Source organism: Bidens hawaiensis, unplaced genomic scaffold, assembly GCF_021521415.1.
Source record: "Bidens hawaiensis isolate Kalapana, Puna unplaced genomic scaffold, B.hawaiensis_p1.1 tig00030605_1, whole genome shotgun sequence".
Lineage (NCBI taxonomy): Eukaryota > Viridiplantae > Streptophyta > Magnoliopsida > Asterales > Asteraceae > Bidens > Bidens hawaiensis.
Genome location: NW_027505188.1, coordinates 175750 through 192190, shown reverse-complemented (window position 1 = coordinate 192190; position 16441 = coordinate 175750). Strand labels below are relative to the sequence as shown.

The 16441-nt window shown below is 34.3% G+C and overlaps 1 protein-coding gene across 1 annotated transcript; it reads left to right on the top strand.

Moving 5' to 3' along the window:
* Positions 1–11053: 11053 nt before the first annotated feature.
* Positions 11054–13051, top strand: LOC143611340 (uncharacterized). Its single transcript, XM_077085555.1, has 10 exons — positions 11054–11098; positions 11203–11335; positions 11562–11652; positions 11727–11838; positions 11958–12049; positions 12153–12265; positions 12378–12399; positions 12461–12553; positions 12647–12741; positions 12876–13051. Exons 1-10 carry the CDS (start codon positions 11054–11056, stop codon positions 13049–13051), a joined length of 972 nt encoding a protein of 323 aa, XP_076941670.1.
* Positions 13052–16441: the final 3390 nt, after the last annotated feature.

The following is a 16441-nucleotide window of genomic DNA, read 5'->3' as shown; positions in this document are numbered from 1 at the left end:
GAATCGAAATAAAGTCGACATCATTATACTTTTAAATATATAATTGGCGCTTTAAATGATTATGATGAGGATCAAGATTTAAGATAGCCGTGTGAATGAAAATATATTAATGATTCGCCAAAGTAGAAAGACGCAAATAGGGTAGAGTTGAATTTTCTAAATATCGGAAAGTTTTTCGGACCAGTAGTTCGTACAACTGAACTTGTAAAATGTGTTAGATACAAACGGGTATTTTATGTTAGTATGAAATTTCAATTAAGTGATATAAGGCAAAATTGGGTGGCCTAATGATTTTACAAAGACACGTGATTAATTATGAGAAGACAAATTCTCCAATGGTGGAAACAATGACTTTTCAAACCTTAATGGTCTTGTAATACAAAGAGAGAACTGATTAGAGTCTAATAAATATTGTGATTCAGTTGCTACAAAAAGTTTACAAGAAAGTCTCTTAAGGATTTGAATTATCAAATCATATAAAGTCAGCTCTCGAGAACAAATGATTGTTAAAGAGTCATATTTGAATGTGTTATGATTATTAAGTATGTTGAATATCAATCAATCATACCCAGTAAAAATCCCATTAATAGCATAGCTATTAACAGGGTATGGGGAGGGTGGGACATAGGCAAACCGTACCTCTATCCCAAAGAATAGAGAGGCTGCTTCCAGAGACACCCCTAGCTCAAAAACTAAATATATATATATATATATATAAATAGGTAAACAGATAAAATAATAGGTAAGAATAATACTAGTGGTCATAATACTAAGTTAAAAATAATCAATTTAAAAATCTTGCAATAATATATCATTTAGCATTGAAACTATACAACGTTCCTAGAATGAACCACCTATGAAGCTTTTTGGTGAGAATCTATATGTTGCTCCTAGAAGTCCTTAACCTTAAACCTACGATTCCACGAATTCCTATCCTCAACCATATCCTCTGAGAGGTGCAGCTCTATCAAATCATGCCAAATCCTCTCATCCCAAGTAAGTTTGGGTTGACCTCTACCCCTCCGTCCCTCTATAGTAATGCTTTCTGCAGATCTGACAGGAGCCGTCGTCTGTCTTCTCTTCACGTGTCCAACCCATCTCAATCTCCCCTCTCTTACTTTATTTGATATGTTTGTCACCCCTAGTCTCTCCCGAAAAACGTCATTTCTTATGTGGTCCAGCCTTGTGTGCCCACACATCCACCTTAGCATTCTCATTTCTGCACCTGGGTCTTCTTAATAGCCCAACAATCTGTTCCATATAACATTGCCGGTCTAACTGCAAGCTGGTAGAACTTTCCCTTTAGTTTAGTTGGGAATCTCCTGTCACACAAGACTCATGTGGTTTCTCTCCATCTACACCACCCTACTTGTACACGGTGGGCCATGTCACTATCTATTTCCCCGTCGCTTTGTACAAACGATCCTAGATACATAAACTTTGTTACTTCCGGAATAGGTTGGTCTTAATGGTGATTTATACCTCCTCGTCATTTTTTACCTCCCCAAAATCATAGTGGAGATACTCAGTCTTAGCACGACTAATCCTTAAAACTTTCCTCTCTAGGCTGCTCGCCTCTCCTCTAGCCTCATGTTCAGATTTTTTTTTCTCTCAGCCACTAACACAATATCGCCTGCAAACATCATACACCATATCATTTCCTGAATTGACTCTGAAAACTCATCCAAGATTACTGTAAAAAGAAACAGGCTCAAAGCTGACCCCTGATAAAGGCCTACCTCCACAGCGAAGAAATTAGTATCCTCCACGGGCACACGAACTCTAGTTGCAGTCTTGGCATACATATCCATAATTATCTCTATGTATTTCCTCGGAACCCCTCTTTTATCCAGGTTATCAAAAAGCAATTGACGTGGTACACTATCATATGCCTTTTCCAAGTCAATGAACACTATATGCTGGTCATTTTGAATATAAATGGAACTCCTAAAGAATTTTCTTAAGGTAGTTGTATGTTTGAAAGGAAAACTGAAACATCTTAAGGATGTAATTCTTGTGCATCAATAGGTATACATCAAAGATAATGTACATGATGGGTACAATATCCCAATAAAAAGAGATATGGTACAATACGGATTTTTGATATGTGATACAAAAACTGTTGAGTTAAATTAGCAAATTTGTGGAGCAAAGAATTCCTGAAAAAATTAATGTACATGCATAATTTGTCAAGATGAAAAGAAATCCATGATGGATTGAAAATGCATGGAGTTATGCTTATTACGTATGGACTGATATAGTCGAATTGAACGTGGTACAATCAAAATTTGATAAGGAGGGAGATAAGTTGGATGTAATTAGCCATACTTTTATTAAAATTTTACTCTTAAAAGTTCATATAATCATATTTTACAGTGATGATGTACACATCACCGAGAGAAACTATAGAGCTTTTAGAGGGAGAATTTTTTAAAGACCTTGACACGGTGTGATCATTGCTCAACTTATAATTTGAGTATTTGTGTAATTATCTGTTTATCAATCCATCAAAGTACATTTTGAAGATGTTGAGACATTTTACCAAAGACAATATTCATTCTTTGAGTACGTTAAAGGATGTCCAACAATCACACTATATCATTTCCTATCACCATATAAAACATTATTGGTTGAGAAGTATCATAATTAAATGCATATGCTCATTAATATGTCTTGTTAACTATATATGATTTATGTGTGTGTGTGTATATATATATATATGGATCTTGTGAGAAGTGATATTACAGCGAGAAGTGCGAGAAGTGAATGTGTAACTCCATTAATCCCTAATTTTTCACTCCCTTGCTTATGATGTTACCTACATGTATGTAGGTTGGTTGTATTTATGTCTTAATACACATTCTAACCTATCTATACACATACAACTATACTGAGCCACATTGAAACCTACGTACCTACACACATACAAACATACATACACATACAGAAACATACGTACCTACACACGTACATACGCACCTACACAACACACCTACACATAAGAAATGGAGTGAAATTAGGGTTTAATGGAGTTACACCTTCACTTCTCGCTGTAAAAAAAACTTTTGAAATGATCCAATACCTATATATATATATATATCGGCATGTTTCTATCTATGAGACATCATAATGAGTTAAAACATATATTTCAGGCATGAAAGATATGTTCTTATATTTTTCTAGCCTGTCAAAACAAGTTTGTTTAGTATTGTAGATGCAGAGAAACACAATGTGGTCATGGATACAATTGATATGTTTGCCAGATAAAGCAATAGAAGTTTTCACGTGAAGATCATGCAGCATTATTCAAACCAAGGATTCACATGCCAAGGGACGAAGATGCAAATGATTGACAATGAAAGTCTTGGACAACTTTCACAAAAGATCGGTATTTACCATTTTGGCGGATATATAAATCAATGGGAGACAATATGCGCTGCACTCTTTTTCCCTTATATATGGTTTTGTCCCACTGGTTTTTCCTAAGGTTTGTAATGAGGCGGCATCTCCAAGTGTATTAAATTGATAACCAAGGGGGGGGGGTGCTATATATAAATATTATTGTGGTTATCAATACCTAATATAGATTAGGCTTTTTATTCAATTTATATTCTCTTATATATACATCTCAATGTACCTCATTCTAATATGCACATGATATCTCCATCTTTCTCCATTCATCTCTTTCTCTTATTTCTTAGCTATTAGGCTGGTTTCACATCAGGAAAAATTTTTGAACTTTTTTCTTATAAAATAGTCGTTTACCAACTGCTAGTTTGACCAACCAATACCCACGCTAGCATTTTGTGCATAACAATGCAACCACAACGCTCCAATACAGATGGTCTAAGGTTGGTACTCCATTGGGAAAGTAAAAACGTTTAAACATTTTGAGTTAGGATTTAGAATGGTTTGATAGTTCTTGGGATTTAAGTCCTAGACAATCAAACACTAGTACATCACAAAATTTATAAGAATTTTTTTTATTATTATTTTTTTCATTTTATTAGATAAGTGGACATTTTATATATTCTTATTAAACTCAAAACGATAACAATAAAGTGGCAGGCAATCGGACAACAAGTTGTGCAGCAACCTCCTTTTGAATAGCAAAGCAAATCCAACTAAAAACAAAACTTTGGGACTTAGGAGCTAAAAAAGAAAAGTTTTGTTAAATAATTATTCATATAAACCCACCCTCAACAAATCAAAATATATATATGATACATCTATCTATCTAAACTTGTAAGTAATTTTTTAGGATAAGGTACTAAAAGTTTGACAAAATGGCAAAAAACGTACTTTATGTTTGATCTGATTTTCAGTAGACGTCCTTTATCGAAAAAAATAGAAGAAGACATATATCATGTATCAAATCACTTTTGCATTACGTCTTTTAGTACTAAACCAATTAATTTATCTCGTTAAATCTAGACATGTGCAAAGCATGTGAGGGTAGTATTGTAATTTCACAATTTATTTAATAATTAAAACTAAAATGGTACATATGTAATCTATCTCTCTCTCTCTCTCGCTCTCTCTCTCTCTCAACAATCAACACCAAGAACCCAACAGTCAAAATAGCAAAATGGTACCACTACAAAGCCGCATCTGCATTCACCGACGACGGTGGTTCCCCAACCCTGACATCACAGGTGAAAATAGAGTTTCGCAGCACCTGGAACCACCATCGTTTTTCCAGGATGAAGCTAGAGTTCCGGGAACACCTTCAAATCCAAATCATTGACAACCGCGAAGGCGCGGGTAAATATCTAATCACCTTGTAAACGCCGTCGATGTGTTCGCCCAATACACCAGCTACCATTTTTTCCGTTCTTCAATATCTAATCACCTTCTCGTGTTCAATTTGGTTGGACACGACATCGATTTGGAAATGGTCGAACATAAAGAAAGGGGTAATGGTGAGAAACTGGGGCTAAATTGTGTGATTCCGGCCTTTTATAGGTTTCCAGTGAGGTATAGGTTTCCGGTGAGGTGAAACAGAGGGTATAGATTTGATACTACAATCACCACCAATCGCTGCCAAAGGGGGCTTCTTCTGTTCACAGGAAAACGAGAGAGGTTGTACCCTCTATTGTCATCGGAAATCAGTATCCTCGTGATGTCAAAACCCCTTTACCACATACCACATTATGGCTACACTGATGATGGTGGTTATAGTAGGTGGAGGTGAGGGTGGGGGTGTTTGGGAGAGAGAAAGAGATGATGAGGAGAATGAGTGTTATTTGTATATTTTTAATATTGAAAAATAAAAGTTATTTATAAAAAAGCCAAATCCTTTGTCTAATTACACAAACAATCCTTAAAGGGGTAAAATGATCACACTGCCCTCGTGTGCAAAGCACATGACCATATTTAACAAAAAAAATTAACTGGGTTAGTACTGAAGGACGTAACGCGAAAGAGATTAGTTACATGATATATGTCTTCTGCTATTTGTTTCGATAAAGGACGTCTACTGAAAATCAGATCAAACATAAAGGACGTCTTTTGCCATTTTGTCTAAAGTTCATTATAGAATTTAAAAACTGTCTAAAAGATAAAACGAACTCTTAATAAAAGTGTTTAATATTATTTATATAATAACAAAAGTGGGAGAAACATGCATTAGTATTTTGTACATTGTGCATCCATGTTTGTACCATTTAATATTCATTTTTATATAACTTTCATTTTTTTACTTTTGGTCCCTACACTTTTTCATAGTTTACAAATATGTCACAAGATATAATTTTCCATTTTCAACTTTGGTGCCCTATACTTTTCATCTTTCAAGTTTTGTTTGTTTAGCATTTATGTTTGAATTTAGCGAGTTAGCGCGCTGCAACACATGCATGTGGTTAAACGTTATGTTTATTTTCCCGCTTAACAGCCCCATCGCAATGCGTAGATGTTAAGTTGACTAAGTTAACTTAACATATATTTTATGTTTTGGTCTAATTTTTATGTGTTAACACGATGCAATGAGCGTGTGTGGTTCAAATTTTTTCGTCTACCTTTTGTTACTTTTTCTTAATGGTTAACATTAGGAACTGACTGCGGGAAAGGGGATGGCGAACGGTGGCGGTGGTGGTGGTAACTTCATGCTTTCGAGTCGAGTGGATATGTGTATACAAAGTTTTATACATCCGACGCAACACGGGGTTGAAAATACAAGTTTTTTTTTAATAAAAGAAGGTAAAAAATTTTGATTCGTGAGAACTAGAGGTGTTCATATTTCGATTCGAATTATAAACATTCGAACTTCGGTTCGATTCAAATTCTTCAGTTTTAAAATACTCGAATTCGATTCGTATTCAAGTATTTATATCGAATACGAATCTAATAAGATTTATGATTTTTTATTCGATTCAATTCGAAGTTCGTATTCAAATTATATCTATCTATATATATATATTTATTTTTTTTAATTTCGGTCAAATTCATAAATAATAAAGTTTCATTACAAATTTAATTAAACCCAATAAGCTATACTAGTATTTCTTAGCCCATAATATTGTGGGTGTTATTGACTTCTCGTTTTGTATATTTTGAATTTTAGACTATTTGTACTTTAGTTTTAAACTTATTATCATGTGGTACTGTAACTACTTTAAATTTATATGTGTTTTTTGTAATTATGATTATGGTTTTTAATGTTTTTGGCATAAATGAACTTCAATTAGATGAATTTATTGGATTCAAATCGAATTTATTCGAATTCGAGTTTCAAATATGAATTCGAATTTAATTTATAGGGCTTATAATACGAATCGAATAATTCAAGTTGTAACTGAATACGAATATTGACATTAAAATAATTATTCAGATTATTCGGTTCGATTTAACTTGAAAATTTGTTATTCGATTCGATGAGCACCCTAGTGAGAACTGGAGACATGCCCCAACTAGAGGTGCAAAAATTGGGGATTTTTGGAACCGGAACAGGGTATGAACCAATTTTGGATATGGTCAAAAAAAGTCAAGAAATGTGTCAGGTTGAAACCGGTTCCAGATATGGTCGGGTGAAACTAGTTTAGACTGTAAAGCCCCGTTACCGGTGCCTCACATTTGGACGTTGGATTTACTCATAAACACAGTTCATAATATCAGAGTTAATAAAAACATTCGCGAAATCTTAAAACATTCAAACCATCATATTACAAAACCATACCTTGTCGTCTTAACGGGCATTCAAATCATTTAAAACATAAAACATTGTCTTTAGAATAACATAACATTTCTTGAGATGTCAGCTTCTTCAAATCCATGCCATGTGCTTCCTCTTATGCAAGCTGCCTCAATCTACTCACCTGCGTGCATACTAAAAGTCAGCTACGCTGAGTGAGTTCTAGTTAATCATACAACATACAATCTGTTCTCATACTTGCACACGTGCCCGAAGGGGTGTACATTATTCATACTTACTTTTCATACATAACTATCCGTTCTATTTAAAGAGCCTTCCACTCTATAACCCCATAGATATTATAAGGGTCTGGTCCCTAATATCATAGATATTATAAAGGGTCTGGTCCCCAACATCACAGATATTATTAGGGTCTGGTCCCTACCATCACAGATATTATTAGGGTCTGGTCCCTACCATCACAGATATTATTAGGGTCTGGTCCCTTTGTTTCGTGTAACTGTACCGTACCTGTTCATACATACTTTCCTTGACAATACGTGCAATCTCCGAAGAGCGTTCACGTACCATCATCATAACATACATACATTATGCATACATCATATATTCATACATACAACATATCCTTCATCATACTTATCAGTCATATCTTAACTACCACCTGACGGTACATGCAATATCCGAAGATCGTTCATGCACCGTCGAACAACCATCATACATAAATCATACAAGGCATACACTTACCATTTAAGATAAGTGTATTAAATATCGCAACGAGTATGCACACAGCCCCAAAAATATAACAAGGAAGTGGGGCTAGAAACTCACCTCAATGCGGTTGCGTTCACCGTTTACGGTTATTCCCTTCTTGAGCTGTGCACGACTAACTGTATAATAATTATACGTATCAATAAACTCTCACTACACATATCGTCTTTCTAGTTTAATCATTACCCTCAACGAACGGGGGTCTGGGGGCAGCGCCCCTGGCAGCTGGGTTCTAGGGGCGGCATCCCCTAGCAGGGTCCAAGGGGCAGAGCCCCTGGCTGGGGTTAAGCTATCTTAACTGTCTTAACACATTTTCCATTAGCATTTTGAATCATTGAATAATATGCTACTTAAAAGTTCAAGGGCTTATTTATAATTAAATCATTCTTTTCTAAGTCCAGGGACCATTCTGTCATTATGTTAAACTTCTAATTCGTCCCAGTCCTTTAACGAATGGGGTTCATAAAGAATGAACCCATTCGTTACCATATAACGAATCAGGCCTTATTCGTTTGGTCTGGTTAGCGAATTGAACCCTATGACCAATTGAACTCTTAGCGAATCAGTCCACATAACGAATTAGTCCATACAACGAATTAGTCCATCTAATTCGTTCTCTCTTCTAACGAACTGGATATAACGAATCAAGGGTGATTCGTCATCCCTTTCCCTTAACGAATTGAACACGAACTGTAATCAGTTCGCTATGTTCCCATGGACGAACTAGCTAGCGAATCACCTTTAATTCGCTATATTCCTGTAACGAACTAGGGTTAGGTCAGGAATGTCAGAAAATTCCCTTACATTCCCCCTTAACCTCGTACCACTTTCCGGCGCCGCCTTTCCGGCGCCGTCATTGCCAGAAAGCCGCCGGAAAAAACGCGATTCCGCCGGAAAAACGGGGTTTAGCTCGTTTTTCACCGTTTTTCGTCCCGTTCGATCCAGATCTGAGCTAGGGTGACCCCTAAGCTCATCATAGGTTCGGTTTATACCCGATTCCATCCGGATCTCGTGACTTAAACGGTTTAACGGTGTCGGCTCGTCGTTTCGTGACTATATCTAACGGGTTTAAGCTAATAAAACATCATACTAGTATTACCTCGGGTCGGTGCTCGGTTTCCTTCTTGGTTTCGGTGTAGATAGGGAAGAACTAGAGAGAAATCTTAAGTGTGTGTTTTGGGTGGTGTATGGAATGTGTGAGAATGAATTAAATGAGGGATTAGTGGTTTATATAATTATGGATCATGGGCTTAAGCCCATGGTCCTTTCCTCTTTCTTTCATAATCCAAGTCCATAATCCATATCCATTTAACCCAACACTAGCCCAACTCGTATTCTATTTCTCTAAACTGATAACGACCCACTATAAAATAGACGATATTTATTTTATTAATAAAACCGAAAATTAGGATGTTACATAGACGGGTCTGGGTCGGTTCCGGGAATAAAACCAAAACCCAGGCCGTACCCACAGGTTAGATCGGATCTGGTCCGTTCCGAATAGGAACCGTCATGCCAGGTCTGAAGCCCCTTTTTTGCACATCTTGCCCCAAGTATTTAGTATGAGGTTCAAGATTAATATCACGCATTAGTTATATTAAGTATGTCTAATATACTAAGTTTTTCGACGTTTAGAAAATTTATACTACTCGCATGTAACAATACTATTAACGCATTACATAAGCTCCAAATGGCACTCAACTAGGTTGTCTAGCTATGCAGCCCAGTCACAAAGTTTCCATTTAAAAATTGTCCACCTATGTAGCCATGTCACCTCTTGAGACAATCACCCTAAACACTAAACCCGGTCCATTTTTCATACAATTCCAGATGTCATTATTCTCTCTAACCTCCTCACGAAGATACAAACCCTAATTCCGTCGCTCATATCCAACATCCAACATCTACAAGATTTACCAACAATTGTTTAATCTACTATGATTTTCTTCACTTCAATGTTTATTGATGTCTCCAGTAGGTTCGTTTCTATTCAATTGATTGTTTCTCAGAGGCGATGCAATAAGGATATTTTCGGTCAATTACTGATTGATTATAACAGATCGAATATCGGATTGTTCTCCTATGAATATATTTAAGGTAATTAACAATCCATTTTTGCACATAGAGTTAGTTATTTATTATAATTTTCCGGCCACTTTGTTATTGTTTTCTTTACTAAATATTAACAAGGTAATTTCTTATTTTTTCCGGCCATTTTTGATTCATTTGTATCAAAAATCAGAAACTTCGATTTCATATTTTGTTAATTATAATTGGTTTAATTGCTTTATAAATTTGTGTGTAACTTATTTTTTTCATATAAAATATTCATATATAATATTGATCTTTAATATTCCAAAATTATAAATTATAAAATTTACTACATTTATTATAATAATACAAAATATATTTACAATATAATACTAATCTTCAAAATATCATTTATTCTACAATTTTCTAAAACTATTAATGTAGGGTAAGGTAATCCTTTATTATTTAACTATAATTGGTAATCAAATCTAATTTAATATTTTACTTGTGGAATATAATTTAAAATACAAATTTTTTTAAATCTTTGACTATAAAAACGATAATTAAGGGAATTATTTATGTTTTATTAATATATCTATTATATGATTCCTAAAATATTACATGTATAATTATTAAATATAAACTGATTTATTCAAAACCTCAAATAAGGAAATAGTAAAATTTATTATATAAGACATTCTAATAAAAGTTTCTTTTATTTCTTTAAGTTATTTTGGATATTATTATATACAATAACCGGTTTATTATATTCAAATTTATGTTTAGAATGTTTTTATACATAATACGTTTAACAAAAGTAATAATCTCTACATCTTACTATATAATATCTAATCACATAAGCATTTTTCATAACCATAGCACTTTTCTTCCGTTCCTATCTTCTGCAATGTAAGCTCCTAAACTGTTAATTATTCTTTTTATTTTTCAAATATTTTAATTAACTGTTTTATAATTTTATTTTATGCATATTACAATAGAAGGTCAAACCTTTACTATGCTAAATGAAATCGATGTTCTCAAAATATCACCATCAACTCTTAAGTTATATTTCTAAGGCTATGGAGCATCAAAGATAACAAAAACATGAATGAGGATTTTTTGATGGAGATGGTTCTAATGGATGAAGATGTAAGTATCTATTTATTAATCTTTATATATGTTACATTATCTATACTAGATCTTAATTATTGATTCCTTGTAATTATCATTAATATTTATTTCGTTAATGACAGGAGAATCGAATGCAAGCCACTGTTTATAAACAGGATATTTTTTGTTTCAAAAGATTCTTGAAGGAAAACGCTACTCTCACTATTGTCAATCCTAGCATTGATCTCAATGGATCCAACTATAGAGTAATTGATTGTACCAACAAATTAGTTTTTGGACCAAACACACATGTCAATCCATGTCAAGAGTTTGAAGGTTGCATGTTTAGTTTAAAAATGATTTCATTTGAATCAATAATCAAGAAAAAATTCTCTTTTAAATCCACTATTGGTATAATACTATTTGTCTTAAAATATATTATTTATTAATTTAAGCCTTAGATTTCCAATAAATTTGTTAACTTTTTTTTTGGTTGTGTTAGATTTAATTGTTCACGTGGTTCATGTCTTCAAGAGCAATTTCTCAAATGTGAAACACAAAAACAAGCGTACAATGAAAATATGTGATTCAAGGTACTAATATTGACACTACCATTTTGTGACATAATTTAGTTAATATACTTTATTGAACACTTATCTTATTTTAGTGGAAATTGTGTATATTTCACACTTAGGGATCATTATGCATTTGAGCTGTCTAAATATGTCATTGATCATTTTGATGAAGGGCAGGCTATTATTGTACCGCAGTTTGGTAGGGTTAAGTATTAGATCGATTCTGATGGTAAAGGTAACTATGTGAATTATTTTGATATTAATTGAACTTTAAATATATCATGTTAAACTAATTTTCCTTAAAAACTCTTTAATTTTTGTAGAAAAAAGTATATATGTCGAATTCCTTTGGATCTAATGTTAGCTGTTTGTTTATCAACGACTTTTTATTTGAAATAGAAGAATACAAAAACAGGTTTATTATCAAACCAGTAGTTATTGTTTTAGGTCATAGATTTTGTTATTTATATTTAAGATTATCTTAATTTTTCTGAAATTTCTAAAATTTTAATTTGTAGTTTGTTGGGTTTGCTAAATGCCAATGATATCGTTGTTCGCAAATCAATTCCTGTGAAGATGCTTTCGTCTGTTGATGTTGAGTTTTTGAAACCAACAGAATTGTTTAATATTTGTGATATTTATACCATTATCTTTGTAAGTTAATTATTACACTCTTTATGGTATCTTATTTGTCTTTCAATATTTATTGAATAATGATTGAGTTGTTTTTTACTTATTTGCAGCCTATGAGTATCATTATCCTTGGTACAATTAAGGCTATCTGTCTAGATACAAAGTGATATTACATTGGGTGTAATACTTGTAGCCGTAAACTCATGGAAAATAATGGTGAAGGTGGAAAGGAATATGAATGCAAAATTGAAATATGCAATGTGTTAGGTGTTCTCTCTACACCTAGGTATTTATTAAAAACAAATTCAAAGCTATACTTTGTCCATTTTATAAGTATTTGTTTTGGTTGATATGAACCTATTTTTAAAACTTATTGTAGGTTCAAGATCAAGATAAGGGTGCAAGATTTGACTGGAGTTGTGTCGTTGACTCTCTCTGAAAGAGATGCTAAAATGCTGATTAACAAAATAGCAAGTAAATTGATGGACTCTGAAAATGAGGTTTGTTTTCAGTTAGTATATTTTGTACATCATTGTCATTATTTTGTTTGTGTAACAACTATTATTATTTATATTTGTTGTTTAGTTTTATTTTATTACAAAATGTAGATGAAAAAGGTGGATTCTCTGCTGACTTGAATTGTCTTTTAGAAAAGAAATTCACTTTTAAGGTCGATGTGGCAGACTTCAACTTCAGAAACAATGTCGAAGACTATGGGATAAACAAGCTTCCTGATGAAAGTAATTATAGAGGTAGGGTACCAAAAAGACCCGAATATCCTTAAGGGCCACCCGCGGGTGAAAGAGGACTCCCTCATAAGTTACTCGCGGAGCATATAAACCACCCGCATAACTCAAAATAGAGGAAGAACTATAACAATCTCTAGAGACTATGTACGGGTGGATCCAGACACCATCAGAAGTCATCCGCATAGTACTTTTTGTAACATCCCAAAAATTTCGATCCAAATTTGACAACTAAGTAAAGTTGGAGGATCAAAATTATTCCCTAAAATAAGTGTTGGGAAAATTCAAATAAAGAAAATAAAACCATTCTATAAAGAAATTAAAATATTTCATCTTATGTTAATGATATGGAATAAGGAAATTCCATCCCACATTGAAAGATGTAAGAAAGTGGAAGCATTCCACATGGGTATAAATAAGGAAATTAAAACCCATCCCACATGGAAAGTGGTAAAGAAATGGAAGCTCTTTATAAGGAAGAGATTTTCCATAATACTATTCTTATATGCCTAGCATGCACCTAGTGGTCCTAGCGGAGGGTGCGAAGCACCCGACGCGCACGCGTACGGGCTCGGGCTCGGGCGAAGGGCGTTGGGCGATGGGCTCAATGCGGCGCTTTGATGGCGCACTTTGCACTTCGCACGCTCGCATCGCCGCTTGAAAGCCGCCTTAGTATTTTTGGACAACGAGAATCAGACTAGAAATGACAAGCTATCAAAGACAAGGGACTAAAAGTGAAAAATAATATATACAGGGACCCATCGCGCTACGCGATGACTCCAAGGAGACGGCTATCGCGTACCGCGATGGGCCGTAATGACGCATCACACACGTGTCACATCTGGGTGACACGTGTCAGGCCACGTGATGACACGTGGTGTTCATGCAGAAGTGGTGGTGTCGCGATACGCGACGACCACATGGAAAACTCCATCGCGTATCGCGATGGAGTGCAAAATCAGCTATAAAAAGGGATATTCACAGCTTATTCATTCCACACACCAAAATTTCTCTCTCTAGACTCTCTCTAGATTTACTCTCTCTACCTCGGTTTGCGTGCCAAGCATCATTTTGCGTGCCACCAACCCGACAATCATTACCTCGTAATCCGTGCAAATACTCGACGTGTTCCTTGAAGTGTGTGCCATCTAAAAATAACCTGACATTCTATCTCGAAGTACGTGCACATCACGATGGCCAACATGTGTTGCCTCGTTTTGCGTGCCAACCTCGAAGTTCGTGCTAAGACTGAAGTTTTGACAATCTAAGCACCAGTACACGACATAGAGTAGAAGTGCTGCTCGCACAAACATAGGTATCTAACTTCGAATACCCGTGTAAGGTAAGGGTTCTGACCTAAGTCATTATGGTATTATTTTTATTATATGGCTTAGACCATAGTCAGGGGTATAGCCCAAACCTTGATCATAATTATGTTTACATAAGCTTTAAACATTCAATGGATTATAATAGTGTTTCTTTACAATTAAGAAACATCAATTTTACATTCATAAGGAAATATAGTTTCTTCATGATTAAGAAACATAGCATTCATATACAAAGAATATAGTTAAAACATTGTTTCTTCATGTGTAAAAAACATAAGGTTTTACATGCATAGCAGTCAATGAATGTTTCTTCTTGAAAAAGAAACAGATTATAGATGTTTCTTCGTGAAGAAGAAACTCATCATATGATTTGGTAAATAAACAGAAAGACTAAGGGTCTAAATATTTTTTTCAAACAAATGATCAATCAAGGTTTAAAGCTATTTAAACCAGACTAAAGGTCCATAGCCGGATCAAGAGACGATCCGGATATTATATACCTATTTTATTATAGGTTAATCAATCACTCAGTCAATCAATCAATCATTCACAGTCAAGGTTTCAAACGCACACCGACGGACAGGTGAATATGTTAACCTTTTCAATCAGTCAAAACATATTATACTCAATGAGATGAACTGGTGTTTGTCTTAACGAGTCAATCAATGTTTATATGAGATCGAGTAATCACTAAAACTTTATAATACAATGTAGAAAATAAAGACAACTCCGACCGAATACACATGTGTCTGGATCCAAACATAACCGTTCAGCCTAATCATTATAAGACTACGTGGTCGCGGGCTAATGGTCATAACTAGTCTACCGGTAAGGGCTACGTGGCTTGGGAAGAATTCTGTGTGTAGGGCAGTGGTACATAGACCAGAAGTAGAAATGCTTCTGCTGAGATTGTAGAGAAAACAATATTTGTATTATAATGTCATTCAAATGTTTTATAGAGTCATATGTGTTCACCAGCATATAGCTGACGTATTTTTCCCCACATATCAGGGAATACAAATTAGTACAGGTAGCAAGACATTCATGGAGTTAGATGCTCGCAAGGTAATGATGGCTCGGTTTTTAATTATTAAAATATTACAAACGGTATTTCAACAAGCTTTATAAATCAAACACCGGGTATTTATTATCCGAAAAGTTTTCAAATAAATTAATATTCTATTCAACCAAAGTCTTCCGCTAAAATAACACGCAACTCTGATGTATTTACAAAACAGGTACCAACTATTGGTCATACGCCTAGGCCCTAAGCCGGGGTGTGACAGTTCGGTATCAGAGCCATCGATCTTAGCGAATTAGGTATAAATTATACCTAGGCTTCGATCATAGATAAATATCAATCATATTATAAAGCCATCAGTTTCAACGAATTAGGTATTAATATATTAGTACCTAAGTTATAACTTCTTGTGGAATAAGTAGGGATAAGCAAAGATTGAGAGTTTATATATCCCTAAAGATAATCTGTATCAATGTCTTATACAAAACTACTTTAGGCATATACGCTAACTAGTTAGACATTCAATCACTGCATTCGAATCTGAGCCATCAGATATGGCCAGTAATAACAGCTATTATATACAATATTTATCAGTCAAGAACAATCAACTGTTCCTAATTTGCCATATAGGGGGCAACACAAAGAATCTTCCTGACAATCAATAAATAGAAAGAGCAATCTTATTACATAATCATCGGTCATGATAAATTAGATATTTAACAGAAGGATATCTAACATTCAAATATTATGGATAAGATGAACTATACAAATAAGATAGGAACGCATTCCTACTTTCAATGAAATCTCACGCGGATGTCCAATCACAATAGTTATATCATTCGACCTCAATTCAATAAAAAAAAGGGAGAAATTGGAACGTCTATACTTCCAAATCATGCGTCTAATGACGAAGACTCATTTCAAACGACAATGGAAGGAAATTTAGATTCATCCGATACTAAGACTCCATTAGTTCTGATAAGTGTAAATCAGAATACGCAAGGAGCGGGATCAAGTAAATCAAAACCAATATTGTCAAAAAGGTAAAAGGAGTAAATGGATACATTATCAAGAACAAA